A 27,282-nucleotide genomic window follows, 5' to 3' on the forward strand; every position below is an offset into this window, starting at 1 on the left:
TTATAAAGGCAAGCTTGAAATGTCTTTTACAACAAATTCTAACAAAGCGTCTTGGATAGATGCTTTATCTCTGGTTCTTCTCAGATTACACTCTGCACTGAAAGAACAAATAGGATACTCTTCAGCTCCTTTACAAAAGTCCGTCTGTTCACCCGGAGAATTTGTCACCACAATCTCTAATGCCGCACACTCAAGAGTTCATGCAAAAGCTACAAAGTATTTATCCATAACATTAAACCTTCTACAACGACTACCCATGGCAATGCAATTGTATTCATTTCAAAACACCTTTTGAATTGCTCACATGTTTTCATCTACAATAACACAGCCACTTCATCTTTGCACCCAGTTTGCCTTGGGCCTTATGTTGTCGAACACTGAGCACCAAAGTATTTTGACATTGAAATTAATGGAACCATCAAAAGAATTTCAGTTGATAGACTGAAACCATGTTTTACCTTAAAAGACAATGATGAGCAGCTTCTTAAAACCCACAAGCATATGGATTATCCAGATCCGCACACACAGTGCGAACCTTGGGGGAAAATTTCACCGCCTTTCATTCACAGCCATACCACATGCAGTGGAAGAACCATCAGGTTTCCAGCCGATTTAAAAGTCCTAATCATTTTCAATGGGAAGGGAAGTGTATAGCATCCTCTATGTTTCCTCTTCATCTTATCTTTAATTTCTGTACGTTTTAATTTTCATAAGATGGCAACATAGCTACAACTGGTAGATTTTTTTTATTTGATTTGATGAAAAATAAACTATGTTGTGTTCTTTTCCTGAAGTCATTGTGGCATCTAAATTTATTCATTTAAAGCGTTAAAAGTTTATTACGGATAAGGGATTAACATAAAATATCCACTTCACATAGAACAAGCTCGGTAATACAACCTAAAGGCCAGTTGATTGTCTATTTATTATCAGTTCTCACTAGAACAGTATCACCCACAGCAACTGTGTCTTAGGTTTTTACTATTCACTTTTTAAATTAGAGCAACTGAGTATTCTGACCGAAAACGGTTCTTTAAATATGACTTGTCTTTATATGAGTGTTTCAGATAAAAAAAAAATTGTTTCACAGAATCAATATCTGAAAAGCTGAATTCATGAATATCTTTAAGAAACATTGACAGAGAAATGGACTTTATCACATCTCCTTTAGAGGCCTTGACTTGATTATGCTCCCACAGTCTGCTATAGTAGTTGTTATTTCTTCATAATTTAGATGAGCTTGTCTTGATACTCTTTTTAACAAATCTTTCAATGTTATAATTCGCTCCCACCAACTGTCCCACCACGCTGCAATCGGTGGGTTAATTTTCCATTCAATTGAACTGTGACTCCATGTTTCTTCATATGGTTGCAATCTAGCTGTTTTGATGAGTTGGCTGCTCCAACAAAATTAGAACCATTGTTACAGTACACACTGGTACTCTTTCCCTGTGAGCTATAAATCTGAATGTCATTAAAAAGGCATTTGTGGAAGCAGCAGTAACTAGCTTAAAATGTACTCATTGTACAAGTGAATATTAGTATCCAACTCTTTCTGTTTTCTTTTAGAAATAGAGGACCAGCCATGTCAACCCCAGTAACTTGGAAATACCACAGCATCTTTCACTCGATTTTCATATTTATTGAACTATGTATTTTACAGATCGTTTAATTAGCCATAATATTTTTCATAATCTTTCTTCCATTAAAAATCCAATATGTTTCTCTAAGCAGATGCAAAAGTATCTGACTGACTGCATGACAATTCTTCACATGAACAGAGAAAATGTTGTTTTGAAAAAAGGATGATAGTTTTCAGAAAATCTTTACTACCCTTTCTAAAAATAGTCTTAGTTTTTTACACATAGATGCCATGATCATCTTTAAATATCTGAAGTGTTTTAAGTCTATCATGGTCCAGCAGTGGCCAAGGAGTAAAGTTGCTGAACACTGGTAGTTCAGTGTGGGCTTTGAATCTCGAGGAATGGGCTGGTACATGGGTGCTTTCATGATTTTCCCCATGTTTAACATGTTTATCAACCAGTTTCCCTTATAACATTCTCTACAAAGACATCCCTTCCCTTAGGCAAATAGCTCTCGTGTGCTTTGCCATAATTAATAAGTCGAGGGCAACATGGATATTCATTGTTCTTTTCGTGCCGTGCCACTTGAATTAGTGGTCTGTTTTGTGGGGCAATGCAGCACCAAATTATATTGTTCATTTCTTGTGTGGTAATACCCACTATTTATGTTATTTGTTTTGTTTTTAATGTTTGATTATAATGTTGAATAATTAAAATAAAACATTTTACTAAGTATTTTTTATATACAAGCATGACTCATCGGTGAGTCATGCTCGCCCACGAAACAATTAAGCATTTGCTGCCCCACGGAACAGACAAGTATGACCCACTGGTGAGTCAGATCAGCATCATATTAAATAAACCAAACCAAAACTAATTCTTTTGAATCATAAGCTATGTTTTCAACTCCACTTCGTGAAATTCTGTTGCATTCAATTCTCTGTATCTTATGCTTTTAGTATTTGTGCAGTTATGCTTAAAACAAAGTGAAAAATGTTTCTAGAACTAAAAAAAAAGAAACTTACAGCAGAACAAAAAATAGTAAGTTTTATTAAAGTAGTTTAATAAAACTTACTATTTTTTGTTTAACTAAAGTTGAATTACGTCTTTGGAACAATATCATCACAAAGCATGAGCAAAGTGCAAAGCATCACAAAGCTTATTAACTTGTATATTATTATTATTCACTTTCTCTTTTTTTAACATTATTTTTCCCCTTGTCAATAAAAAGAGAATAATAATAATAATAAACTAGGAGAGAAAGTCACAGGAGTCCCATCATATCACAAAGGATCAACAGCCTTATGTTAAAAAGAGGTTTAGTCATTATATCACCAATTTGCTCCTCTGTAGGTATCTGCTGCACAATGATTTGTTTTTCTAGAATTTTCTCTTGTATGAAAAAGTGCTTGATGTGTTTTGTGTGTCGATGAAACTCAGGATTTCATGATAGTCTCACTGCAGTAGTGTTATCCACTTGAATTACTGGAACTTCATGTAATTTGGTAACGTCACTAAATAATCGCTTTAACCAAATTACTTCTTTAAAACATTCACTAGCTGCAATTACAGGTATCTCTGCTTCATTTGTTGAATTGCAACACTTGGCTGTCTTTGGCTAATCCATAATATAGCCCCACCACTATATAATATCAAAACTCTACAATGCTGAGTAAACCCTTTGAGAATGAGTCTAGCTTTGAATTATCAATAGATCCATCAGGATTCTTTTTGATCTTATAAACTCAATTGCATGCAAAGCTTTAGCATCCTTTGGTAATTTTTCTAAAGTCCATGTTTCATTTTCCATCAGTGGTGTCATCTCAGAATCCGTAGCTTCTTTCCAGTGCACATTTTGTTTACAGGTAATTGTTTCTTTGTAAGAACCAGACGTTTCAGAATCAGCAAGAAAAATTTAATCTACCATTGTTATCTTCAGAATGCTTTGGCTTTCTCAGTTCAGCTCTATCACTTAGGTATCTTGACTGTGCATTATTTTGAAAATTAATATCTTCCCATTTTTGTTCGTCAAAATCTTCTAATCTATTTCCAGATATTTCTTCACTGTGTTTCTTTTCAAAATATTTTTCACTAAGAAACTTTTCTGTCTTATCTTTTTCTGAATCTTCTCGATACTTAGACCCAGTAGTCTGTCTTGATCTTGAATATGTCCCTGCATCCTTTCTTCACAGTTTGTTAGCTCCTCATTGAATATAACTTCACATGAACAGATCATGCAGTTGTCTTTTTTGATTCACAGATGGTATCTTCGTCTCCATCATAACCAATTAAATAAGCCTCTGTAGCTTTGCTATCCATCTTCCTCCTTTGCTTAGGAATTGAGTATAACAAACAAATCCTGTTATGTGTAGATGTTTTAAGAGGTTTCTTTTTAATCCGTAGCTCAAAAGGACTCAAGCCTTCTACTGATGATTTGCCAGTTCTATTTAATACATACATATGGCAGTGGTGACTAGTTCAGCCCACATTGCCACAGGTAAATGAGCTTCAGAATTTGAGTACTTAAATATTCTTGCCATTTCAATTATTCTATGTTTATCGTATTCGCTGGACCTATTTTGCTCAGATGTATAAGCTGCTGTTAGCCTGAGTTATTCCTTCGGAATGTAGAATTGCATGCACTGTGTCGTCAAATTCACCTCCGTTGTCACTGAGGAATTCCTTGACATAATGTCCCAAGGTTTTTGCATGTGCAAGCATATCCTTTAACATATCTGCAACTTCAGACTTTTCTTTGATAAAATAACCATACCAAAACTTTTTATAGCTGTATTAAACACAACTAAGTATTTTTTCTTCTGGAAAGATTCATCAAAAAGTGCACAAGCATCAGTTAAAATTAATTCACCAGGCTTGCTGGCTTCTTTCTAATGCCAAATGATAAACGGTGTGCTTTACCAAAAAAACATGGTTAACACAATTTTCATTCAAGTGGCACTTTAATGCCTAATTCTTTCTCAAGCATGTTTTTAATATGATGTTTATCTTAATGTCCCCATCATTGATCATATAACTGCTACAAGAAATTATCTGCTTTGGCAGCATGCACTTCTATAATTTTCTAAGGCATAATTGGTTCAGTAGCTGCCTTATATAAGGTACCATAAACACTACGAGTTCTAAACAGCACTACTTGACAGTTAACTTTTAACTAGGAGTATGTAGCTTTTGCAATAAATTTACTATTCTGATTTTTATCTTGAGCGGCAAGTAAAGAAAATAAATTTCTGTTCATCTCAGGTACATACCAAACATCGTTTAAGTAGATTTTGTGGATTTTATTTCCAATAATTGTCTTGACATGAACTGTGCCTTTCTCAAGAGCCACTAAAGAATTTTTTTTTCTAGCAGCCTTGATGCTACAGAGACTGTGAAACTGCACAAAATCAATAAAATATGTGGTACAGTTCATGATCTGTCTTGTAGCTCCACTATTTATCCAAAATAATGTTGGATCAGTCCCAGCTGCACAGGCTTCTTCATGAATGGACATCAGTGTTACACTGCCTGTATGTTCTTGACTAGTTTTGACCTATTCTTCGGTGATCTTCCATCAGCTCTTCCATCAGCAGTGCACTGTTTCCACTCTTTTACACAGTGTCCTTTCTGCTTGTAAAAATTGCAAATATCTTCTTTTCTTGATTTTCTTCTGAATTTTCCTTTTATATACAGCTTTTGTTTTTTGAATTTTAACATTACTAATGCCACTTGTCCACTTGTATTTTTCATGACTTTAAATTCTCTTTCATGAAAGTAAAGCTGCACTGTTAACTCATCAACTGTTTGCTTATGTTCACGCAGGAGTACCAACTTTATTTAAATGAATGGTATTGTTTGGGTAAAACATCTGACATCTTGTAGTTGAGTAGCAAGTCAGGTCACTTATTTTCGTTTTTCTTTTCACGTCCTGAATTCAACTTATTCAATAAATTTTTTAATTTGGAAAGATAAGCTGCCATATTATGATTCTCATTCCACTTGAACAGGAAAAACTGCGTGCATTTATTATACAGTTGTTTTTCTGATGATGTTTCATATAACGTATGTAATTCTAACCATACTTCTGTAGCAGTTTGAAATCTCATAATCTTCTGAAGAGTTTCTTCTCTCATAGAAGTTGTTAAAACCATCATAGCACTTGTATTTGCATTTTGAAACTTCTTAATAGCTTCATTATATTTCTTTTCTCTGAGCAACCGAAACATCTACTGGAAGATTTTTCTGGTTTCACTAAAGTTCCTTCTACAATTTCTAAAACACCAGAATGATAGCTTAAAATAAATTGTATGCTATATTTCCATACAAGCCAGTCACTTTCGCCCACTAAAGCCTTTACTTGGATCTTAGAGAATTCTATCTTTTGATTTTTAAACCACTTTCGATCGCTAAGACAAATATGAAACACTTACTAGATTAGGCTTAATAAATTTTGTTTTATTCTTATCAATTCAAAACACTTGACACAGTATTTGAGCCTGCTCTACCCATAACTTGAAAAAGTGTTTCCAGAATTAAAAAAAGAAAACTTATACCAAAAAATAGCAAGTTTTAATTTCTGTTCCTTTTGCCACTCATGACAGTACTTTTGCAAGGAGTGTAATCTCTTAGTTAATGTTTTGCTTTAAACTTAATCCGTATGTTTTTATTACACCTAATCTACAATGATTAAATTGACTGTATTTGCCAGAAACTATCAGTATACTGCTCATATTTCATGTTTAATTTGTTCACTAATGCAAGGAAAGAAACTGCAAGGGAAGAAACAAGTGTTTTAGCTTAGAAGTTTGATTGCAAAATGTTAAAGTGTGTCATAATATCCTCACTTATTTTATTTTTGCCATATCATGTAAGGTGGCTTGTGCTTTGTTTCATATTCTATTTGTTGATGGAATAATATAAAATTTGCTGGACCAATTCATTATTTTTATAAGAATTGCATTCATTTTTATTCTAAAATTATAAGTGTTTTTACATAATTTTTGGAGCATTTGACTTAGTTTTTATAGTTAAATCTCCATGCAGAATTGCTAAACATATATATATGCACAAAGATATCTAATTTGCCTTCTATTTATAATGTTACTTATGGAACAGTGTGTCTTCTTATAGTGTTACTTAATGCAGTTTTCCTTTTGTACTGCAAGCATGAAGAGGTGTTTTGATATTTTTTACTGAAAATGCAGCTTATCATGCATTATACTTAAATCACATTCATTATAAAATATAATTTATTCTGTAATGTCAGAAAGGGAAAATCGGCCTTTTAAAAAAATTCAATGTTAAATATAGTTTATAAATGTGTCAGTAGTACTGTTGTTGTACTGAAAAATATCCTTATCTTAAAGGATTAAATTCAAAATGCAACAAACAAAAAAAAAAAAAAAAAAAAAGCTAGTTATTGAAGCTATGAAAACTCAGAAAAGCAAACAGTAGTATTAATTGATTTTTTGTTTTGTTGTAGAAAGTTATGTTTTTAATTAATGTCTTCCAACTGCAGCTAATGTTTCATTTGCACTAACTTTCACTAGTTTGAAATTGTAATTCTAGTAACATTTTAGGGTTTGCAACCACTGTAGTCAGTATTCGGACTTTGCAGTTTTTCTTGGAACAACAGTTTGATGTACATTGAAGTCTCCCAGGCAGGTTAACTGTGCCAAAACTTATTTATTACATGGAGTAATGAATACTCAATAATTTCTAATATATGGGCCTGCATATCTCCTTGTTTATGTTGCGTGATTTTACTTAACATTTTATTGATAGATCATATTTTTTAAAGAATTCATGCTTCAGAATATGCATTGTATGGTGAATGATTTACATAATAATTACATGGTCATTATTTACCCATGAAGATTAGAACAAGCTACTCTTAAAAATGGATTCCTAATATGTGTGAGTTCATCTTCTGTACTCTTTGCTAAATCAGCATGTCAAAACAGTACCAAATTATGAAATCTGTTACAGATCACATGGATTTTTTTTATGCCTTCCTTAATCTGCAGATGTGTGCCAGTTAATGGGGGAGATGCATGCATAAGCACTGTTTGTTGCTTGTTAATGAACCTCATTGCATAAGTTTTCCTATTTAAATATTAACCTTGTTTTTCCAAAATGAAATTTCTAATACTTCAGGAAGTGAAATTAGACATGTGGTACCAGAATGATTTCTTGAAATTTCTTATTTCTTTGTTACCTTATTTTCCTGATTTGTATTCATACCGTTTTATATATAAGGTTGTTTGAAACTCTAGATTTGCTGAAAGTAATCCATATTTATATTAAAAATTTCAAACAATTCCATTAGTCTTGGTTCTACAGTTTACTTGGGCAAAAACTTACCAATGGCATTCTTCACTGCTTTGGCATCCATAGTGGTGGAGTATTTATCTTCCATATGTCATATTTCAACTTTCATGATAAATAGATGTTTGGGAAAGTTCCTTGTTTACATTTTGAAACTGTTAAGGTATTTTACTTTGTTTTTGCCCCACCATGCTAAATAAATCCCAGCTTTCTTCATCTTCTGTACACTTTGCTAAATCAGCATGTCAAAACAGTTCCACATCATGAAACATGTTACAAATCTTATGAATTTTTTAGCATTAGCATTGTACTGAAAAGAAAAGGATTACAATCTGTTATGTTTCATGGATTTTCAAACATGTAAAATAAAGTTTTCTTCAATAATCTTTTGAGCTTCTGATGACCCCTTGGTTTATAAGCTGCAGTATAGAAATTGTGTTCAGTAGTAGGAAAATAACCATAATAAGTTTTGAAGTTTTTGATAATTTTATGTGCAATACAATTGTTATTCATATGTAGAATCCTCTATTTTGGGACAAAAATTTATCCCACACCTGTCCTTCCATAAAATTTTATGTAAGCCTTGCCTTACAGTTATCTTTATAAGATATGGAAAAACTTTTCATATTTTTCAAATATCTTGTCTTTTTATAGTTTCCAGTAATTAGAATATGTTCAGTTCCATTTCATGTTGGCACTTGTAAGAATTGTGATTTGCTATTTCAGTTCTTTGCCAGTGCATTTCTAGCCTTTAAATTTTTTTGTTTGCTGCTTTATCTTGTAAAACAGCTTAACTCCAGTTTCAGTGAAAATGTCATTGCAGTGACAAGAGGTATCATCTCAAACTTTTTTTTTTTTTAATGTTTTCGCCACACAGTGATTTGTTCATTCAGTGAGGCAAATACATTAAATTTTTATTCATCAGCATTTGTTATGTTATACAAGTATAAATCTTGTTTATTGTGGATTTTGCAACTGTGTAAGAAAACTTTTTTCTCTTTCACATGTTCATGAAGAATTTTCTACTTACTACTTAACTATTGTATCTATATACTCTGACTGCTCATCTAACAATTTCAGAACTAATTCTCATTGTAAACCATTGTAATTCAAGTACAACTTTTAAAACACTGCGCATTGAGTTTTAATTAATTTTCCTCTAGATAAACCTGTGATTCCTTGATATAGCTTGGAATGCCATCTCAATTTTTAGGCTGTCTTACCTTTTCCATCCAGTACCCATTGTTTCATAATTTCAAAGGCTGCTAAATTTTTTACATTAATAATTTTTGAAATACTTTCATGACATTTACAATATGTGATTAAATTTGTAATAAAACTTGTAGTTACCATCTAACATCTTATCATGTTCATTTTAAGTTAGAAATTACTAAAACATTTCGCTGAAGAGTTAATAGTTTCTGAATGTAAACAGTAAGTCTTGCAATGTAGTTCTATTTAAAATTGAGAAAATGTTAATAAAAGCCTCCAAATGAAAAGAAATCTGTTCAAAACTTTTGATTATCCAAATAAATGCAAATTTGTTTTTAGCATGTCTTGTATAAATTATTTTATTTTTAGAATATTTCAAACTCTGTTATTTTAAACAACAAGAAGGTATTGAAATAAGGAGACAGCATTTTGTGTAAAAAGTATCTTAAGTCATTTCTTTAATGTTTGGCAAATGTTTTCTGTAAATAAATTTCAAGAGCACAGATGTCCAGAATTAATTTTCAGCCATTGTATAATAGATTGCAAATTTTATATTTTTCATTAACTGGGTGAAAGTCTATTATAATTTGAAATATTAGTATAAACATATATTCTACATGACACCTTATGTAATAATTGTATAAGGCTGTAAGCAGGCTGGTGTCATGTTACCATCTAGCAGGCTGTTATTGTAAACATACACCTATTCAAAAATATTCTAATTTATGTAACTGTTCCACTGTTTTTTTGCCCAAAATAAATAAAAAGGAATTATTTTTTATTGAATGGCTTGTAGAGAATGTGGTCAAATTTATCAAGAAATTATTCTCAAATGAAAAACTGGTTCTGTGTTTTATCTAATTTATTCAGTGTTTTTACTTTGTATAAATATAATAGTTACACTTTTCTTAGCACTGTTCAGAATTGGTAAGTGCTTAGATGTTAATCACCTTTTCAGATTTATCTTAAGGCTTTTATTTGTCTTTTAAGAGACTAGATCTGAACAAGTCCAGTGTAAATCTTTTTACATCATTTTCTAAAACTACAGATGTTCTGAATTAACTTTTCCCCTTTCTTATTTAATTCATACTTACCTAGTCTGATGTTTGGACAATCATGTAAAATACCTTCAGTCTTTTCAAACCATTAAGAACTTACTAATATTATTAATTTTTTAATTAATAAATTTAATTTAATTTTAAATTTATTAATTATTTTTAATATTACTAATATTATTTATTATTAATTTAGAATATTACTAATTTTCCTGCAGCAGAACAAAATTTACTGCCATTCTAAAATATCTAAAAAATATAATTATTAGTTTTCTATTATTCTGTTCTGTTGTGTGTTACATATACAGTTTTTGAATTCCATTCTACAAAAGTAAAAATACATTTTAATAATTTATTTATTTATATTTAATGAATATCATTAAATTTCTGGAATAATCCTGTAGGCATGATAAGTAGAAATACATGTTAATTGAACGGTATATTTCATTCTTAAAAATGTGAAACTAGTATTTGTGGACTGTAGTAACAGAATTTGAAAAATTATTTTTAACACTTAAACACACTTAGAAAACTGCAATAAATGATGTGTTTTAGAAATTTTTTTTAACATAGGAATTTTAATTTTTTAAATGCTTTTATAGTTTTACAAGTAATTGTTCCTTATTTTCTGAGTAAATTATAACTTTTGTTTACCTTGTAACTAAAAAATATTTATTTTTGAGACTTCGGAAATTTATTTGATAAAGTTGTTTAACTGCAATTTCCCCCCTTTTTCTTTTAAAGACAACATATGATTCCTGGTGGGATAGGAAATCGAATTGGTGTAACATATATAATTCGTGATGGTTTGGCCGAAATGTATATATTTTTTAATGGCAGTGTTTATGGACCATGTGCAACAGAAATTCCGCTTAATGGAGATCCAATATATGCTGTTGTAGATTTGTATGGTACCACAAAGAAAGTTCGCATTGTACAGATCTATACTGGTAAGTAATTTGACTTTATATTTACAAAAAAAAATTAATTTTTATAATAATAGAAAATTTGAATTTTAGCTGATATATTTCATTTTCCAGACGTCTAAGTGTTATGATTACCTTAATAACCAAAATAACAGATCCTTAATGACAGATCACTGTCCTGTTTAAAACTTTGTATCTAAATACTCTTGATCTTTGTATCTAAAATACTAAAGAAGAGCTAGTGTCTGGTGTACTATCAATTAAATTCTATCAGTTAGAAACAAAGTTTATTGTAAGCTTCATAAGATAATTGTTTTAACAGGAAGACATACTTCATGGTATAAATCAATGCTGTAAGGTGATATCTGATAAATTATTTCTATGAACTTTTTTAAATCTTACCTAAAAACTTTTACTGTAAAAGATTCTGTACTTCAAACACATAAAAAAATATTGCTTGCAATATCATACCAATATTTTTTTGTCATGTGCGTTGACAACGTGTTTGCCAGAAAAAGGTTTCTTAAATCCTTTTCCTTAACCCTCTGAGCGACGCAGGATTTTAGATCCATCATGAAGACCAGTGTTTAAACAGCATCTATTAATTGAGTTTGTATAATTATTTATTTTAGTCTGTATTTTTATAAACTTACATTCATTAAAATGATATTTGCATTATTAAAGAAAGTGACAAAGCAAAATATCTTAAATTATAAGCTTTTATATGTTGAGTAGCAAAACTTCGGATGACCAGATAAAGCCGGTGATAATGCTCAGAGGGTTAAGAGAAGAGATCACAAAGTGCTGCACTAAGAATTAGTAGAGTACAGGTTGAGTGGTTTAATGTGGATCACAAGATAGTTTTCTCTTTCATTTATGTTGAGAAAATTTGTATAATTTTAATTTTCATTTTTTCCTTTCCCATGCTAGCCAGCATGGAAAATAAAAGGAAAGGAATATTGTTGCTAAAAGCCAAACTCATTAGTATCATATTTAAATTCCCATATAGTTAACTTGGTAGATTAAACGAGAGCTTCAGATTGTATCATTCATGTGCGATTTCAGCATGTTATTCAAGTGTAACTACCAGTTAAACAAATAGCGTATTAGAAGATTTAAGATACCAAAAACATGTTTTCTGTATCAGGCCCAGCTGAAGAATCTGCTTGACATCCATAGGAGGAAGGGGGGAAATCAGGTACATCAGTATTTTATTTATTTATGCATTCTGAGGTAACCATTCCAGACAAGTTTGATTTCCTGTGATGGCCACCATGAGCTCATCACTATTGGTGATTTTCAGTAGTGGTATTGGTGTTCTCAGAAATACTTTTGCTGTAAGGAGTTGCTGGCTGTGGGTGATAGTCATTGTAAGTTTAAAAATAAGAATGTTTTGCCATAGCTAAAAATCAGCTTACTTTTCCTTTGTTCACGAATTAAATAGGAGCCTCAAGGCAGTCACCTAAATTAGCTTAATAGTTACTAGGCTTATTCTAGTTTTTATTATTTGAATTTTGAAAAACCACGAAGGATGCCATTCTGGAGATGTTATTGAGGGAAATTGTCTCATATTAATATTATGATTGGGAAAACCAACAATGCACTCAGCCCATTTGTCTGGGATTGAACTCAAACTACGTTGAATTACTAGTTTTCTGTAGCCACTCTGCCATAAGCTTTATTTTAGATTTTGGAGAAAAGATTCTTGTTGAAGTATGCAGATAGGTTATAGAAAACAGGAGTTATACGGGAAACATAATACAAAAATAGCGTATTGCTAGAGTGTTGAGATAAATACAGATAATTGAAAGAAGTACAAACTCATCCCTCTGTTCAAGCACATGCCAGTTTATAGTGTGGGATTTGGTATATCTTGTTTATGAATATACCTGGTGTTCTGGCAGGATATCATTTGTGAGATTATAAAGCTATGTAAAAAGGCCTATTTGGTCTAAAAAATTTTTTGCGCAATATGCTGCAAAATTAAGGAAATGAGAAGAAGATAAATTGTAGTTAGCTCGCCAAAAAGTTACCAGGAGCTATGGCTCCAAGAAAAAGTTCAACACAGTATTTTTTAAAAAAACAATGACATTGAAGGGTGAAAAATTAGGCTACACGTGAAATAAAATGTAGAATATAAAACACAGTAAAATACTAATCGTTGGAAACAGGTAAATGGCAAAAAATACAGTAAAATACCTATCGATGTGATAAGTGAAAAGTTAAAACATATAAAAAAAAACCGATCGATGAAACAAGTTAAAACAAATAAAAACATATGAAAAACATAAAATTATAAAGCGGAAAATGGTAAATTAGCTCAATTCGACGTCCAACCTGGCTTTTCAAGGGAAATTTCTAGTTAAACGTCGAACCAAGCTAACTCCATTACGCATTTCGCCGAACCAGACAATTGAAACTTTTGTGTTATGAAAATTTTTTATAATTAGATGAATTGTCCTAAACATTTTTTTTTAGTCTCAATTCTCTGTTTCAATTTCCCGACGCATCCGCACAAAATGACACATTAAGGTGTAAAAAATGTAAATGCAACTCCGATGTACAGCAATAATTAAAATAGAATAAAAATAAATAGCGGTCTGCAGTTAGTCAAACTATACAATAACGTACGGGCTGGACCTGCAAACTTAAAGAATTAAACCTTTATAAATTTTAGAAATCTGAAATTAAATTTAAATGAAAACAAACACAGTGGGTCTTGCTAAGACCAGGAAAAATTTTTTGTAAAAGAAACATAAAAAACAGACCTGTGGCTATGCAGTCCTCTTGATCGTGAAGCAAAGCTGAAAAGGGGTTGTAATTCCCCTCTGTGTCCTTCAACGTTATCCCACTCGTTGTGTGACGTAAGGCGGGGGAAACAATGTCACTGGGCAACAGCCAATGTGATTAGACTGTCCGTTGGCGGGAACTCGTCCCCTAGAGCTAAAATGGGTTGAAAGACTCAAAAAGACATGGAAAGATTTCAAAATGGCATCAGTCAAGTTGTTTGAAGAATAAAACTGTTTCTAAATGTGAAAATGGCTAATTCAGCTAAAATTACTTAACATTGCTACAAAAGTAAGAGTAAAATGGAAAAAACAGTCATTTGTTAATAAAAGTTGTAATTCTTCAAGCTAGAGGGCGATCAAGCTACAATGAAAAACGAAAAGGCCCAGTTTGTTAATAAAAGTAGTAGAATTGGTCATCAAAGTAATTTAAAACTATTTAAACAATAATATTAAAAGTATTGTGACAAAATTTTTTGGAGGAAAGAAAACATAGTGACAAGAATTATATGTACATTTTTACATTAAATTCTCAGAATCAGCCATCCACTTTATACCGTCCCATTGGGCTTTAAGTATAAAATATCACTATCTAACTCAAAAAATCTAAAAATTGGTAAGGCTAATGCCAGCCTTTTTTTAAGGTATTTTTAATTATTTTTTGAGGAATAAGGTTATTTTTCAAAATTGTCACGAAGTATAGTATTTCTTCTTGAAGGTGTTTTGTTGTATTGCAGATTCTTTTTATTCTAAGTAGCTGTGAATAAATTGTGTTTAGGATGACTCTTTTGGAAATATTTGAATTCCAGTTGGTTAATTTTAGTGTAGAAAAATTGAATTCTCTTCTTTCGTCGTAAACTTTTTGTGAGATTATAATATATCTTATTATTCATAATGTAACAAAAAGATCACCAGTTCATACAGTGGTGGCTCATGGGTTATTTAAATGGCGGTTCACAAAGCAAATTTCTAAAATTGAATTTGCAGATATGATGTAACTTACAAATTAAAATATATTTGCATTTTCACAAGTTGAAAGAAACAATGCAATGAAAAGGAAAGAAGTTCTTGTAGGTTAAAAAAAAAAAAAAAAAAAAAAAAGAAATTGTAACATTTTATTTCTTACAATGGAGTGTAATAAAATTATAATATTTCTTACAATATATTTTTGAATTTTGATTACAAAATAGTCAAGTACAGTTTTTGTAAACTAAATCCACTCGTAATTTTTTTAAAGGAAACCAAATCAATAACATTTTCATTGAATTTAAGTATGTCATTATGCTCTTCAGTTTAGAGCATGACTAGAACACTTAGTCTAACCTCTTTCATAGTGCTTCTTAAAAATGCCTTAACTCATTGAAAAGCACAACTCAGCTTCAGCAGTGGTCATTGGAATAGGAGCAATAATTAGCAACAGTTTGTAGGTTTGCAAAAACGTAGTCTGTAAGTTGTTTTCTATAATAACTTGAAATAGAAGACTAATCATATTTGTCATTTTTCTGAAATCTGATCTTCTGTGAATTACTCCTAGTTCAGTTTTCAGACTATCCTTATGTAACATGGAAGAAACATCAGTTGTTTTGTCAAGAATCTGAGTTAGAAACTTTTTCTCATACTCCTGGAATTTTAGAGTTTTGAAAAGAGAAAATGCAGAGTAGTTAGAAATGAAACACAATCTGTCTTTTATGTGTTCATAATAAAAATCACATGTGCCTTTAGCTGCTACACTCTTGTCTATGTGATTTTTTTTTTCCTTCCTTTTTCTTGAAGTTTTTATATTAGTGCAATATCTCCTCTATCACTGTGTCCATTTACTTCCATTTTTCTGGAATGACTGCTAGAAAGCGCTTACATACTTTCTAATGAGTGCTAAGAGTTTTCTAAAGCTGGTTGTATAGCACATCGACATGTGGCATAATACTGTGAAACACTCAGCCAAAACATAAATTCTGAGTTTTCTAACATATGACAAATAGCCCCTGCTTGATATTTTGCTGTAGCATGTTTTGATGATGACGCTATTTTTTCTATGTATTCAATCACCTATTCCCTATATTCATACGCTGTATTGATGGTTCGACTCAAAATTCCATCTAGTAGCTGATTCATGATGTATCCTTTTTTTTAACAATTTCATCTAGAATAGCAATTCTCTGTGGAGAGTTATTGAAAATGTTAGTGATATCACTCAAGTTGGAAAAATGTACTTGAACTTGTTGAATTTGATTAGTTGCTAGCCCTATAATCAAATTGAGGTGATGTGCCTAGCAATGCACAAATTGTGCATTCTTACAAGAATGCATAATTGCATTGAATAAAAGCTCTAACACCAGCATGATAACCACTTATGTTTGTACTGTCATAGGTCTGCAATATTAATTTCTCAGGTTTTTCTACTACTTTTTCCAAATTTGCTTTAGTACATTCAGCTGTAGATTTCTGTATCATGCCCTGGTTGATTTGTGAATTCCCAGAATGCCTATTTTTGCCTATTACTTAAAACATAGCAAAAAAATTACTACCATTTGGGAAGCAGATCGCACACCAGTAATTTCATCTGGTATTGGAGAAACAAACCTTGCTTTTCAGATCTCATTTTTTATGTTGTTCTGACAAACAGCATACAGTCTAATAAATCATTTTTTAATTTTTTCGACATTCCTTTAAAAACATCAGCACTAGTGAGATGAATCAAGTTTGAGATGAACCAGGTTATGCTGAAAAGTTTATAAGACCTCCAAAAACTCCAAATCTTCGCATTCATGATATCCTGAAACTGCAAGCTGAAATGCACTGCTAAACACAATGCAATCAGTAGTTTTTTTTAGAACACAGCAGTCTTTGGCAGCTTTCTCATTGTGTCTTTTCACATTTGAACAAAGTATATTGTTTAATTGTTGGCAAATATCCAACCTTTCCTAACAAATTAAATTCTAAAAGGAAATTTAAGTATGATTGTGAGTATTCATGTTTTTTTATTTTCTGAGTTAGATGTGACAAATCACCAACAAAAACTCACCCATCTTAAATCAGCATTCTGTTTTGCAAACAGGATGTAGAAAAAAGAGATAGAGGGTGCTGTGCCACCCATATGTTTAGCTAATTGAAAGTTTTCACCGAAGAGAGTTGAGAGATTGATGAGAGTGCTATAAACTAGATATCCTGTAATCTGTATGTTACAGTGAATTTTGGAACATATTAAGCAGTGTCAAAAGAGTTTCATGTTATAAAATAATCTAGCTGAATCAAGAGAGGAATTAATACAGTCAATTTTTTTCTTAAAACTGTTGATGTTTAACAGCAGTTTAGTTTTTTAGTTTGATGTATTGAGACATCTTGCAAGCTTTGCTCTTTATATGTTCTCTTCATTGCATCTTGTTTAACATTCTTAGTAGTTTGAAGTGGTAACTACTGATTGTACTCTGTCATACCGAAAAGAGCTATACAAATACTTTTATATGAGGTTTCAGAACTGTAAAGTGTTTCTTTGGTTAAAATATATTTTATCATGCTTCATCGTTTCTGTGTGCATTCAATCCATTATAAACTTGTATGCACACACCAATATGCTATTATTTTTTAGCTTTTATTTAATAATTATTATAAATTTTATTTTTGGAACTCATGTATTGAAGCTAATTTGCTTTTTTATATTAATGTTGCATACTAGTGGCTGCATATTAAAAATCTACCTAGAAAACGTCGTACTGATGACATCACTAATTCTGTAATATCTCCCTCTTAATTTGAACTATAGGTCTTTATTGCTCTTACTTTGCTGTAAGAGTATTTCTAAAGTCTGCTGAGATGCCGATGCAACTGCTTACAGTTTTTGCAATAGACTAATCACCTAAAATCTTATTGGAATAGCAAAACAGGAAGCAAAACAAGGATATTTAAAAATAAAATATATATCCTTTTTTCAATATTTTGCTTCACTTCTTGTGTAAAATGTTTATTGAATAAGATGCATAGTTCAAGGTTTTATCATCTGGTATTCATATTAAATTTGTATGGAAATGTACAATTGGTTTTGTTTGCAATTATTTCTGGAGCAGTTATTTATATTGTTTAACAGATTAACTGAATAGACACATTAGTCAGTTCCACTCTCTGAAAAGACTGGAATGTAAACATATAAAGAAATACAATTTTTCTCTCTTAAGTCATTGTTTATAATGGAACCATAAAATGAATTTAGTACAAGTACTAGAAGAAAAAAGATTTTAATATTGAATTTTTTATGAAAGATATAAGAAAAAACATTTTGGCTACTCCTAAGATATATTATAGATATGAAAGAGCAGGATTTAAAAAGCTTACTTTCATTCTTTAGATTTTGATAGAAAGAATAAGTTTTAAAAAATACATTTCTTGCTAAAGAAATTTTTAAAAAACATAGTTTCTGAAAAAATTGAAGAACACTATAAAGCGGTTGATTTAAAGATTAGAAAAAACCGAAATGAAAACGTAAGAATAAATTGGACCTTAAATCAGGTAGAAAATATGTTTATTGATACAAATAGAAATGTATAGAAACACCTATAATATTCACAAAATTTAACATGCTGAAATCCGCAGAATTAACTGGTGAAGCGTTGTAAAGAGAAAGCATGAAGCAACATTAAAATTTAATAGTTTTAAAATAGTGCTTATATACCGAGTTATTCATATTCCTTTCAGGGTTTCTGAAGGCTGTAGAAAAAAAAAAAAAACTAAGATGAGTACAACGAAAAAGAACATAGCACTAAATACAGAAACAGTTCAAGTTTTATTTACAGCTCTCACAGTCCAGTTCCTGCCAAACTCTATTCAGCATGGTACTATCAACAGTATTGACAGTGCATGTAATCCATTGTGCTAAATCATGTATTAAGGAGGGGTACAAAAAAAAGATCTTTTACATATCTCCACAAGAAAAAGTCACATGGTGTTAAATCCGGTGAGCTTGGGGGCTAAAGCAAAAGAGATACGTCATCATCATGACCTCCCCCAATCTAATGATGATATAATTCTGTGTTAAGGTCTTTCACACATCCTGCAGAAAATGGGGCGGAGCTCTATTTTGTTGAAAAATGAAGTCATCATCCTCATGTTCATATAATTGGGGCATTAATAACAATTTTTTCAAATTTTTGTACACCGGTAACAGTCCATGCCTAAAAAACTGGCCTGTACACACTTGAGGAGGAGATAGCACAAAACACATTAACTTTCGGGAATCATGATAGTGTTCTACTATTGTATGAGGATTTTCACTGCCCAAAATGTGTAAGTTGTGGCAGTTTACCTTGCCGGACAAAAAATGTGGATTCATCTCTAGAAGTCATTTTCTGCAGCAGTGAATTCTGGAATCCATGCAAAAGTTCATATGAGAAATACAATCCTCTAAAGTCAGTGCTTGCTTCATTTGCAATTGGTATGTCTTCATATGGAGAACTACTTGCCACACTGTTGGTTACAAAATCCCCAATTTGTGGTTTGCATGAACAGTTGATTTTGTCGGGCTCCTCCGAAATATTTCCTGTACATCACTTACGATTTCTGCAGATGGACCCAGATGACCAGATCATTGCTTATCACACAAGCATCTAGTTTCTTTGAACTTACTCTACCACATATGAATTATCTTGTGAGTGAGTCCCTGTGTTCAATATATCATACAAAATGCCTGCTGCATCAACACCTCTGATTCCGATTTAGTGAATTCTAATGCACTAAAAGCTGTTTGCTCACTCATGAACGCTGTTTTGATTCACTTACTGCTTTCAGTCAGATGCGTGCTGCCATCTACTGCGAACCACTATTATATAAAAACTTGAATTTTTTCTGTGCTTAGTTCAAGGTTCAATTTTACTGTATTTGTCTTACTTTTTTTACTACAACGTTATGAATAATCCAGTATTTTAGGGATAGGATGAGAACAATAAGTAAAATTGTATCTGACAGCCGTTATATTGATCATATTTAAAACAGAATTAGCTGTTGTGTGATATTCTGCTCAAGTTCAAATAAGTCTTTCTTACAATGAAAATTAATTTAACTGATAAAAGATTTGCTTATTTTTAAGTCTGCTTTTTTAATCAATCGATTACAATAAAACACGTGAGGCTGTTTTCTTTAGGTGGGATGCTTTCGTAGAGAATATAAACCACGAGCAGCTCCAAAACTGGATGACTCTAATTACACCTTAAAATGTGACTGATCACTGTATTGGAATCTAAATATTTGTAATTTTTTTTAAAAGGAAAATATGCAAACCATTAGATTGGTCGTTGCGTATCTGACAACAGAATTTTCTGCAAGCCACACTGATATTCCATTCTTACCCATGTTTTGGAAGCACTTCTTCAGTAAATGTATGCAAGTGGATCTAGTGGTTTTTGGCCTAGTATCCAGTCAAATGAAATATAAATTTTTTTGCAGTTTGTTTTTCAGTTTGATCTCCCTGTACTTCGAGACAGTTTTCAAGTCGTTTAATTAGCAGCTTTTTGACCCTGTGAAACTAATCTGAAGGTTTGTCTTCAAAACATTCCATATCTGTTCTTTTCATGCCATCATCAAATCTCTTTTCATAGTTTAGAGAATAGCTAATAATCACTTGAAGCTAAATCCATACTATAAGGCAAAATCAAGCTCCTTGAGCCCACACTGCTTCTGAATAGCATTGACGTATTGCTCAATTCAAATGTCTCAAAGAAGTCAGGGTTCCCATCTTGCAGAAACTTTGCTCATGTGGAATTCACAAAATAGTTTTAGACAGATTTAGTGTTGCTGCTGCCTCATTGGCTTTTAATCTCCTATTACTAATGTTTCAATCTAAATGCGCCCAAAATTTTCTGATGTAAATGTTACCAATTATCAACCTTCACAAAAGTCATCTTTTATGGATTCTCGACAAATGCAAAAGACTATTTCCTATTCTATCACTTTAAAATAAGGAGATAAATCGTGTACACTATACACATGATCCAAATGTTGTTTCATTTTTGGGGGTTTCTATTTTATTTATAATCAAAAATTAAATCACAGAGCAATATGCAATTTTAAACAAATTAAAACATCTGGCAGCAAGTCAAATGAGTTCTATTTCAAAATGAATTATGCAGAAATCAAAAATGTAATTCGTTTTCATTTGATATCTTTTAAACAAACTAAACATGTATATATTTCAAGAGCTAATAACGTTATTTTTTACTATATTAATTAAAAGAACATTTAATTATGTAGAAATATGTCTTAATTCAGAGCAAAATATGTAAATTTATAATTGTAAAAGTAAGGAATTATTCAATTTGATCTAACTCCATACCCTCCAAAGGAAATCAGAGAACTGCACTAACTATAAAGGGAGTCATTCTTGTTGATTCTAAGTTGGCCGTAGGGACAATAGCTCTCCAAAGAGTATCAGGAATGATTCGAATGAGTTCAGTCGCAGGCCACATAGAGAGGCTGTTGCTAATTTCAGACTGGGTACAGGGCACGATTGCTTAGCCGAACATCTCAACAGAGTAAGCATATTGACTGATGGCCAGTGCCCTATTTGTATTGCTTGTCTGTCCAGACCTTGGTCATAAGTTATAGCATAGCAGAGGTATTCTCCTGCTGTATTGGATGGGCAGGGGTCTTATGTCCTGGGCACATGGGTATTTCATCTGTAATAGCTAAGGTTATTTTAAGATTTTAATTGTGAAATTTTTATGCCTTAATTTTTGGGGGTATTGTAAAGACTCGAATTTTAGTGCTGTAATTTTCGAGTGTTTTTAATATTTTCATTATGAATTTTTAATTTAATGTTTTGTTTTTGGTAAGTGGCCTGATCTAAATGGATTGATTTCCAAGTAAAGTCATAAGAAACAATACTTTGTCAAAGTTATGACTTGTAATTGTTTTTAACACTTCCCTAAAACAAGTGTTCTTTCAAAGAGCTTACTAAAGGAATTCAGTTACATTGTTCAGCCACTTGTCAATTAGAAGCATACTGGCAAGTACTTTGTACTTATTTTTTTTTTACCACTGTATGTATATTGATAAACAGTTCTTAATTTTCATTGTTTATACTTTTAAAATTTTATAAGAAGCTTAGAATTTTTTACATGTATTTTCTGAAGGGGAAATGCAATTTAGTTGGTGTTCTGAACATTTTTTAATCCCAGAGGTATAGTAATCTTATCTCTCCTCCCCCCCAGCATCTCTCAAATTTTAATAGTCAGAAGACTGATGGGAAGTATTTATTTCATATGGTTTAGATTTTTCAGAGATATAACAGTTTCCTGTGTTTGGTAAAGATTACCTGAGAAATTTAATAATAGCTTTTTAAAGTAGAATCAAGTGGTAGGAAGATAAATTTTATATAAAAGGTCAGCAATTTATAACATCGATTGAATGAGAAAAATTTATGTTAAAATGACTGAAAGATTGCCAAATATATAAAAACTTAGCATCTTGATATTTCACTAATAGAATATGGTTTTTATGCAAGGTGTTTAATAAAAGCACCTTGCATAAAAACACCAGACATAAAACACCAGGCTTTGAAATAGTAATTACATGTCTGGTGTCAAATAAGGTAGGGAATTTTATAGCAACAGTTTTAGTACTGTGAAATAAGGTAGGTATCAATAAAAACTTTCTCCATGGTCTATAAGGCTGAAGTCCAGTTGATGAAATTTTTCATTATGCTGTACTAAATATGAAAACCTTCATACATTTATGCATAAAATGTGCAAAGATACTGTAATTAATATTTTCATGGGGCGCATTGCAGGGTGAACACAAGTGTGCAAAATGTTGCATTAATATGATTTAGGCTGCTGTTAAGTCGTACATAAAAGCATTCTGAATGCATAATTATCAATTCCTGTGTGAATTTCAGCAGTATGCACTACTACATGAATGTGGTGCTTGGGGATACATTTTTATCTAAGCGGTTGCAGCTGAAACAGAGCAGCTACTCAACTTGGATACATAGAATAATTCCAAAGTACCTCCTTTGAGTAGCTACTATATTTCTGTCTGAAAGCTTATAGATAAAATGTATGTTACCATACTTTGTATAGTATGCATATCACTGAAATTTGCACAGGAAATGATGATTTACCCCAGCAAAATGCTTACTGCTTAACAGTGTCCTATACCACTTCAGTGTGCCATTTCTGCACCTGTGTTCAGTAACGAAATCTGCTTGTATGGGTTTGTTTAACTGCTTGTACATTTTAGCTAGAAATTTTTTAATCACTGTATATGCAAACTGTAATAGGAAAAGCGTCAATGTAGGTAAGAGTAGGCTGTAATGTTTCAGACCATGTTAGACTTTCTCTGCCTCATCTGGATGTGAGCAAATTATTACTCTGTGCTTTTACTGTACAGAAGTTCTTAGTTAATCTACAGAAGTTCTAAGTTATTTTTAATCATCTTAGTAATTTTAAATGCATCCATGAAAATGAAGAACTTCATATTCATTTCTTCAGAAAGTGTTTTTCATAAGGAGCAATTTCTTTCTAAATGATAATTTATTATTCATGTATTTTATATTCTCCAGTTTTTTCCCCCTTACTCATTAAGGGGAAATCACATAAATCACAAAAATATCATTATTTTATGTCTTTAATCTTTATGTCTCACAGGGCATCTATCATCTGCTTCTTTTTGCTAAACAAATTTGACTGATGGTGATTTTTTTAGATTTATTATTATGACTTTTTTTGCTTTTAGTTCCTTCTCTGCAAATTGTGTGCAGAGATAAAATTCGTCAGCAGATGTCACGCTCACAGGTCTTCCATCTGCCCCTGCCTCAAAAACTGAAAGATTTCATATATTATAATTCATAAGAAGAAAATTTGATTTGAATGACTTCATATTGGATATCTCTAGATGCATGGCATGAAAGTATTTCTTCTCAGCTGTGTTAATCAGAAAATAAGTTAAATAATAGTTTTTCATTTAATGTTTCAGAATTTCTGTTTTTTTTTTTTTTTTTTTTAAATACATGGTCATCATTGTTCATCTGGTGTGTTCAAAGCATTGATTTAGTGCTGTTTAAAATTTTTGTTGTAATGGGGTAAAAATAGCAGAATATCTGAGCCAAGAAGTGTAAGCAATACTATGCAAAAAAGTTCTTGTTTTGACTCACTTTTTCATGTCTGTTAATGTTGAACCTGTTCTAGTTAAAGTTTGTCTCATCTTTTAATTTTGTTCTGAATGGCTTTTTTGTGACATGTAATAAATTTTGTATCATATTGTTTGATATAATATTTTATTATTATTAGCATCAGATGCATTTTTCTTTCATGAAACATGATTTTGTGAAATTTAGATATTTAATTCAATGTAAATTATTTGAACTTTTATGTTAACTTATTCTGTTTAAATCAATCAGATTTAATTATGTATATTTAATGTATGGTTATAATGAAAGTTTTCCGCTAAAAAAAGTTCTTAATAAAGTTGGGGGAAAAATTGTGAAAACAGTATCTTTAATGCATATAGCAATCACAACCCAAATCTAGGTGTTTCTGCCAACGTTTTGGTAGTTTTTCAAAACCTTCAGCCCAGAAACTTGGTGGCCGTAAGTCCAAAAACAGATCAACCTCAATTAGAATGCCATGTGCAGGATGGAAGATAACACCAGCAAGATGTAGCTGCAGGTGTGAAAAAAGCTAGAAGTCCAAAGGAATTATGTTGGGGCTGTATGGTTGATGTGAGAAAAGATCCCATACAGAGTCCAGCCAGTGAATTCAGACACGTGTCATGCATTATCTTAATGAACATTACCTTTTTACGCTGGAACTCAGTTCAGCATTTTTCCTAGATAGCAGCATCAACACAGACTAGCATCTCACTGTACACCTTACTGTAGAGGGTTTTACCTTTTTCCAGATACTCTTTGTGGACCATGGCAATCCCACCAGATACAAAGCATGAACTTTTTGTTAGTTAAATTGCACTTTGTGGCGCTGCCGACAGCCTCACTGGTCACAGACCAACCCCATTTTAGGCCTGTATTGTTAATGTAAATCAAGTTTTCATCACAAGTGGCGATCTGGCTCAAAATTTGTCTTTGCGTTGATAGAGCAGATTAGTGCATGTCTGTCCTTATCTGCTTGCGTCAGGCCATGTGGCACCCAGTGATTGCACGTGTACGTTCAGTGTAGTAAGTTAATGTGATGCATAGTGTGACTAATGGACAGGGTATGAATGTCTAACTCCTTAGCAAGGTTTCAAGTGCTTACATACTGATCTTCTACAAGTTCTTGCAAACAGGCCTCTTCAACATCACTAGGCCAGCCAGAGTGCTCTGCTTTTTGAATGTCAAAGTCCTTGTTTTTGAGCATCTGGTATCAAATCTTCGCAGTGTCATATGATACAACATTAGTACCTAAAGCTGTACACATGATTTGATTACATTCTGTAGCTGACTTTTTGCAACAGAACTGGAAGTAAATGATAGTTTTAATCTGGTAGCATGATAGTTCCATTTCAGACACTTTGTGCTTAATGATAATGATATTTTTTTACAAATTTCACAACACAGTGCTCTGAAACAAGTCTCTTTCAAATGCCAAAAATCATTTGACAAAATGTGATAAAACTTGGCAATGTGAACTGTTTGCACAGATGATATTTGCAGTGGCAGGAAACTTTCGTTAAAACCTGATATTCCTAAGTGTACTTTAATGTTTTATGATTACTCAAATCTGCTGTTGTTGCAGACAAATTGTAATGAATATACTGATAAAGCCTTTTAAAGTGCCTACCAGCAAACTATGTTTAAAATTTTAAGATGTATTTTTGTATTTATTTATCTTTCTCATAGTATGTTAGTGAATTAAAATTAATGTATTTGTAAATCAGCGCTGGGCAAAAAATCCAAAATGTTGTATTTTCAGTGTAAAGTATGTTTGTATTTTAAAATGTACTTTAGCAAAATACAAAATGCATTTCTATTTTTTATGGAGTTTTTAATTTGTTCTTAACTTTATTTAATCAGGTGCTTAAGATGAAAATAAAAATAAAGGATTGATTAGAAAGAAGGAAAAATATTGAATAATATTTTTGTACTCCTAAAATCTACTTGCAAAGAAGTACTGCTATACAAATGAAATATTGTGTGCCAGAAATGCTGTTTACCCTAGGTTGGTTTGGGAGGGATGTAGAGTAAAATTATGAGACAGCTAATGTTTTAGTGTTGCAGTCACTTGCATCTTCACAAAATTGATGCACAGATGATGAGTGCTGAAGTCTGTCTGCTACAGTTATGTCAGTATGATAATTTAAGTCATTATTAATAAAAATAACTTATGTGGGGATACTTTTAAATAGATATATAATAAAACTTTTATTGCAGCCTTTTTTAACACCATCTGTTAATTTTATGTTTTAATTTAATATGTAACATCAGTGTTTTACAGTCAAATAACAGGATTCAAGCAATATTTATTTACATAGATATATACCGTTACTCCTTCTGTAATTTTCCCACTGTTTAGTTACAAGTTCTGAAAATTAAAAAAAAAAATATTCATTTGTTTTTCCTCTTGTTCAATGCATTGGGAGAATGTGCTTTCTTAATTTTAAAATGGATTTGTCCGTATCGTCATATTTTTCATGTTGCTAACAAAGACAAAACCTTGCAAACTCCTTTCAAAGGTCATGCTGAGTCTTTTCTTTCTAATCATTGAACTTTATGCCAGTCTAATACAAGAACCGACTAATAGCAGTGAAGTAAACACAAACTGACATTCACTCTATGTCACTGAGCCAGCTGCACTTTCTGTAATTATTTATGAATGATTTGAAGCCCAAAAAGTAGCAAAGGCAACAGTGAGGTTCAAGTCCTATTGATTGCCTCAATGTGGTGAGGGTAGTGACAATGGATGGAGTATGTCAGGTATTTCTCCTGGTAATGCTATCCTAGGCATGAAGGCCATTCCTCTTAGCCCATCTAAAAGTAGTAGGCAAATTCAGCCTTCTACCTTTTGGTAGATGCAATACAAATCATACTGCATCACCTGTTGTGCAGGTTATCATGGGATAGTACCACTAGGATTAAGTTAGACACAATCCTAGATATTGTGGCAAAATATGGTATTCAAATGATTGCCATGCAAGAAACAAAGCTTAAAAAAAACTTATCTCAAAGGATATCATAGCTTGAGATCTGATAGACAACATAAAGGTGGTGGAGGTTTAGCTTTTCTAATTAGAAAAGTGAATTATCAACAACTTGACCTCTCACCGTTATCCTGGGAGACATTAATGCTAAGCACATTGTTATGGGCAGCATTGGTGTTAATAACAGAAGCAAGGATTTTCGTAACTTCATACATGATCATGCTCTTTTGTCCCTTAACAATGATTAAAATAACTTCTCTTCTTTTAGTTACGTACT

The 27,282-nt window shown here is 31.8% G+C and overlaps 1 protein-coding gene across 2 annotated transcripts in view; it reads left to right on the forward strand.

The window, feature by feature from the left end:
• Window positions 1-25,842, forward strand: part of LOC118196336 (neuralized-like protein 2) — a 191,550-nt gene extending 165,708 nt beyond the window's left edge. For both annotated transcript variants that reach the window (XM_085808890.1, XM_085808889.1), the window contains exons 5-6: window positions 10,922-11,127; window positions 23,607-25,842. In XM_085808890.1, the coding sequence (XP_085665016.1) occupies window positions 10,922-11,127; window positions 23,607-23,722 (322 nt within the window). In that variant the 3' untranslated portion in view covers window positions 23,723-25,842. The remainder of the gene's footprint in view (window positions 1-10,921; window positions 11,128-23,606) is intronic.
• Window positions 25,843-27,282: the final 1,440 nt, after the last annotated feature.

This window comes from Stegodyphus dumicola, chromosome X2 (assembly GCF_044657685.1).
Source record: "Stegodyphus dumicola isolate Sdum_Otavi_A_Nest chromosome X2, ASM4465768v1".
NCBI classification, from domain to species: domain Eukaryota; kingdom Metazoa; phylum Arthropoda; class Arachnida; order Araneae; family Eresidae; genus Stegodyphus; species Stegodyphus dumicola.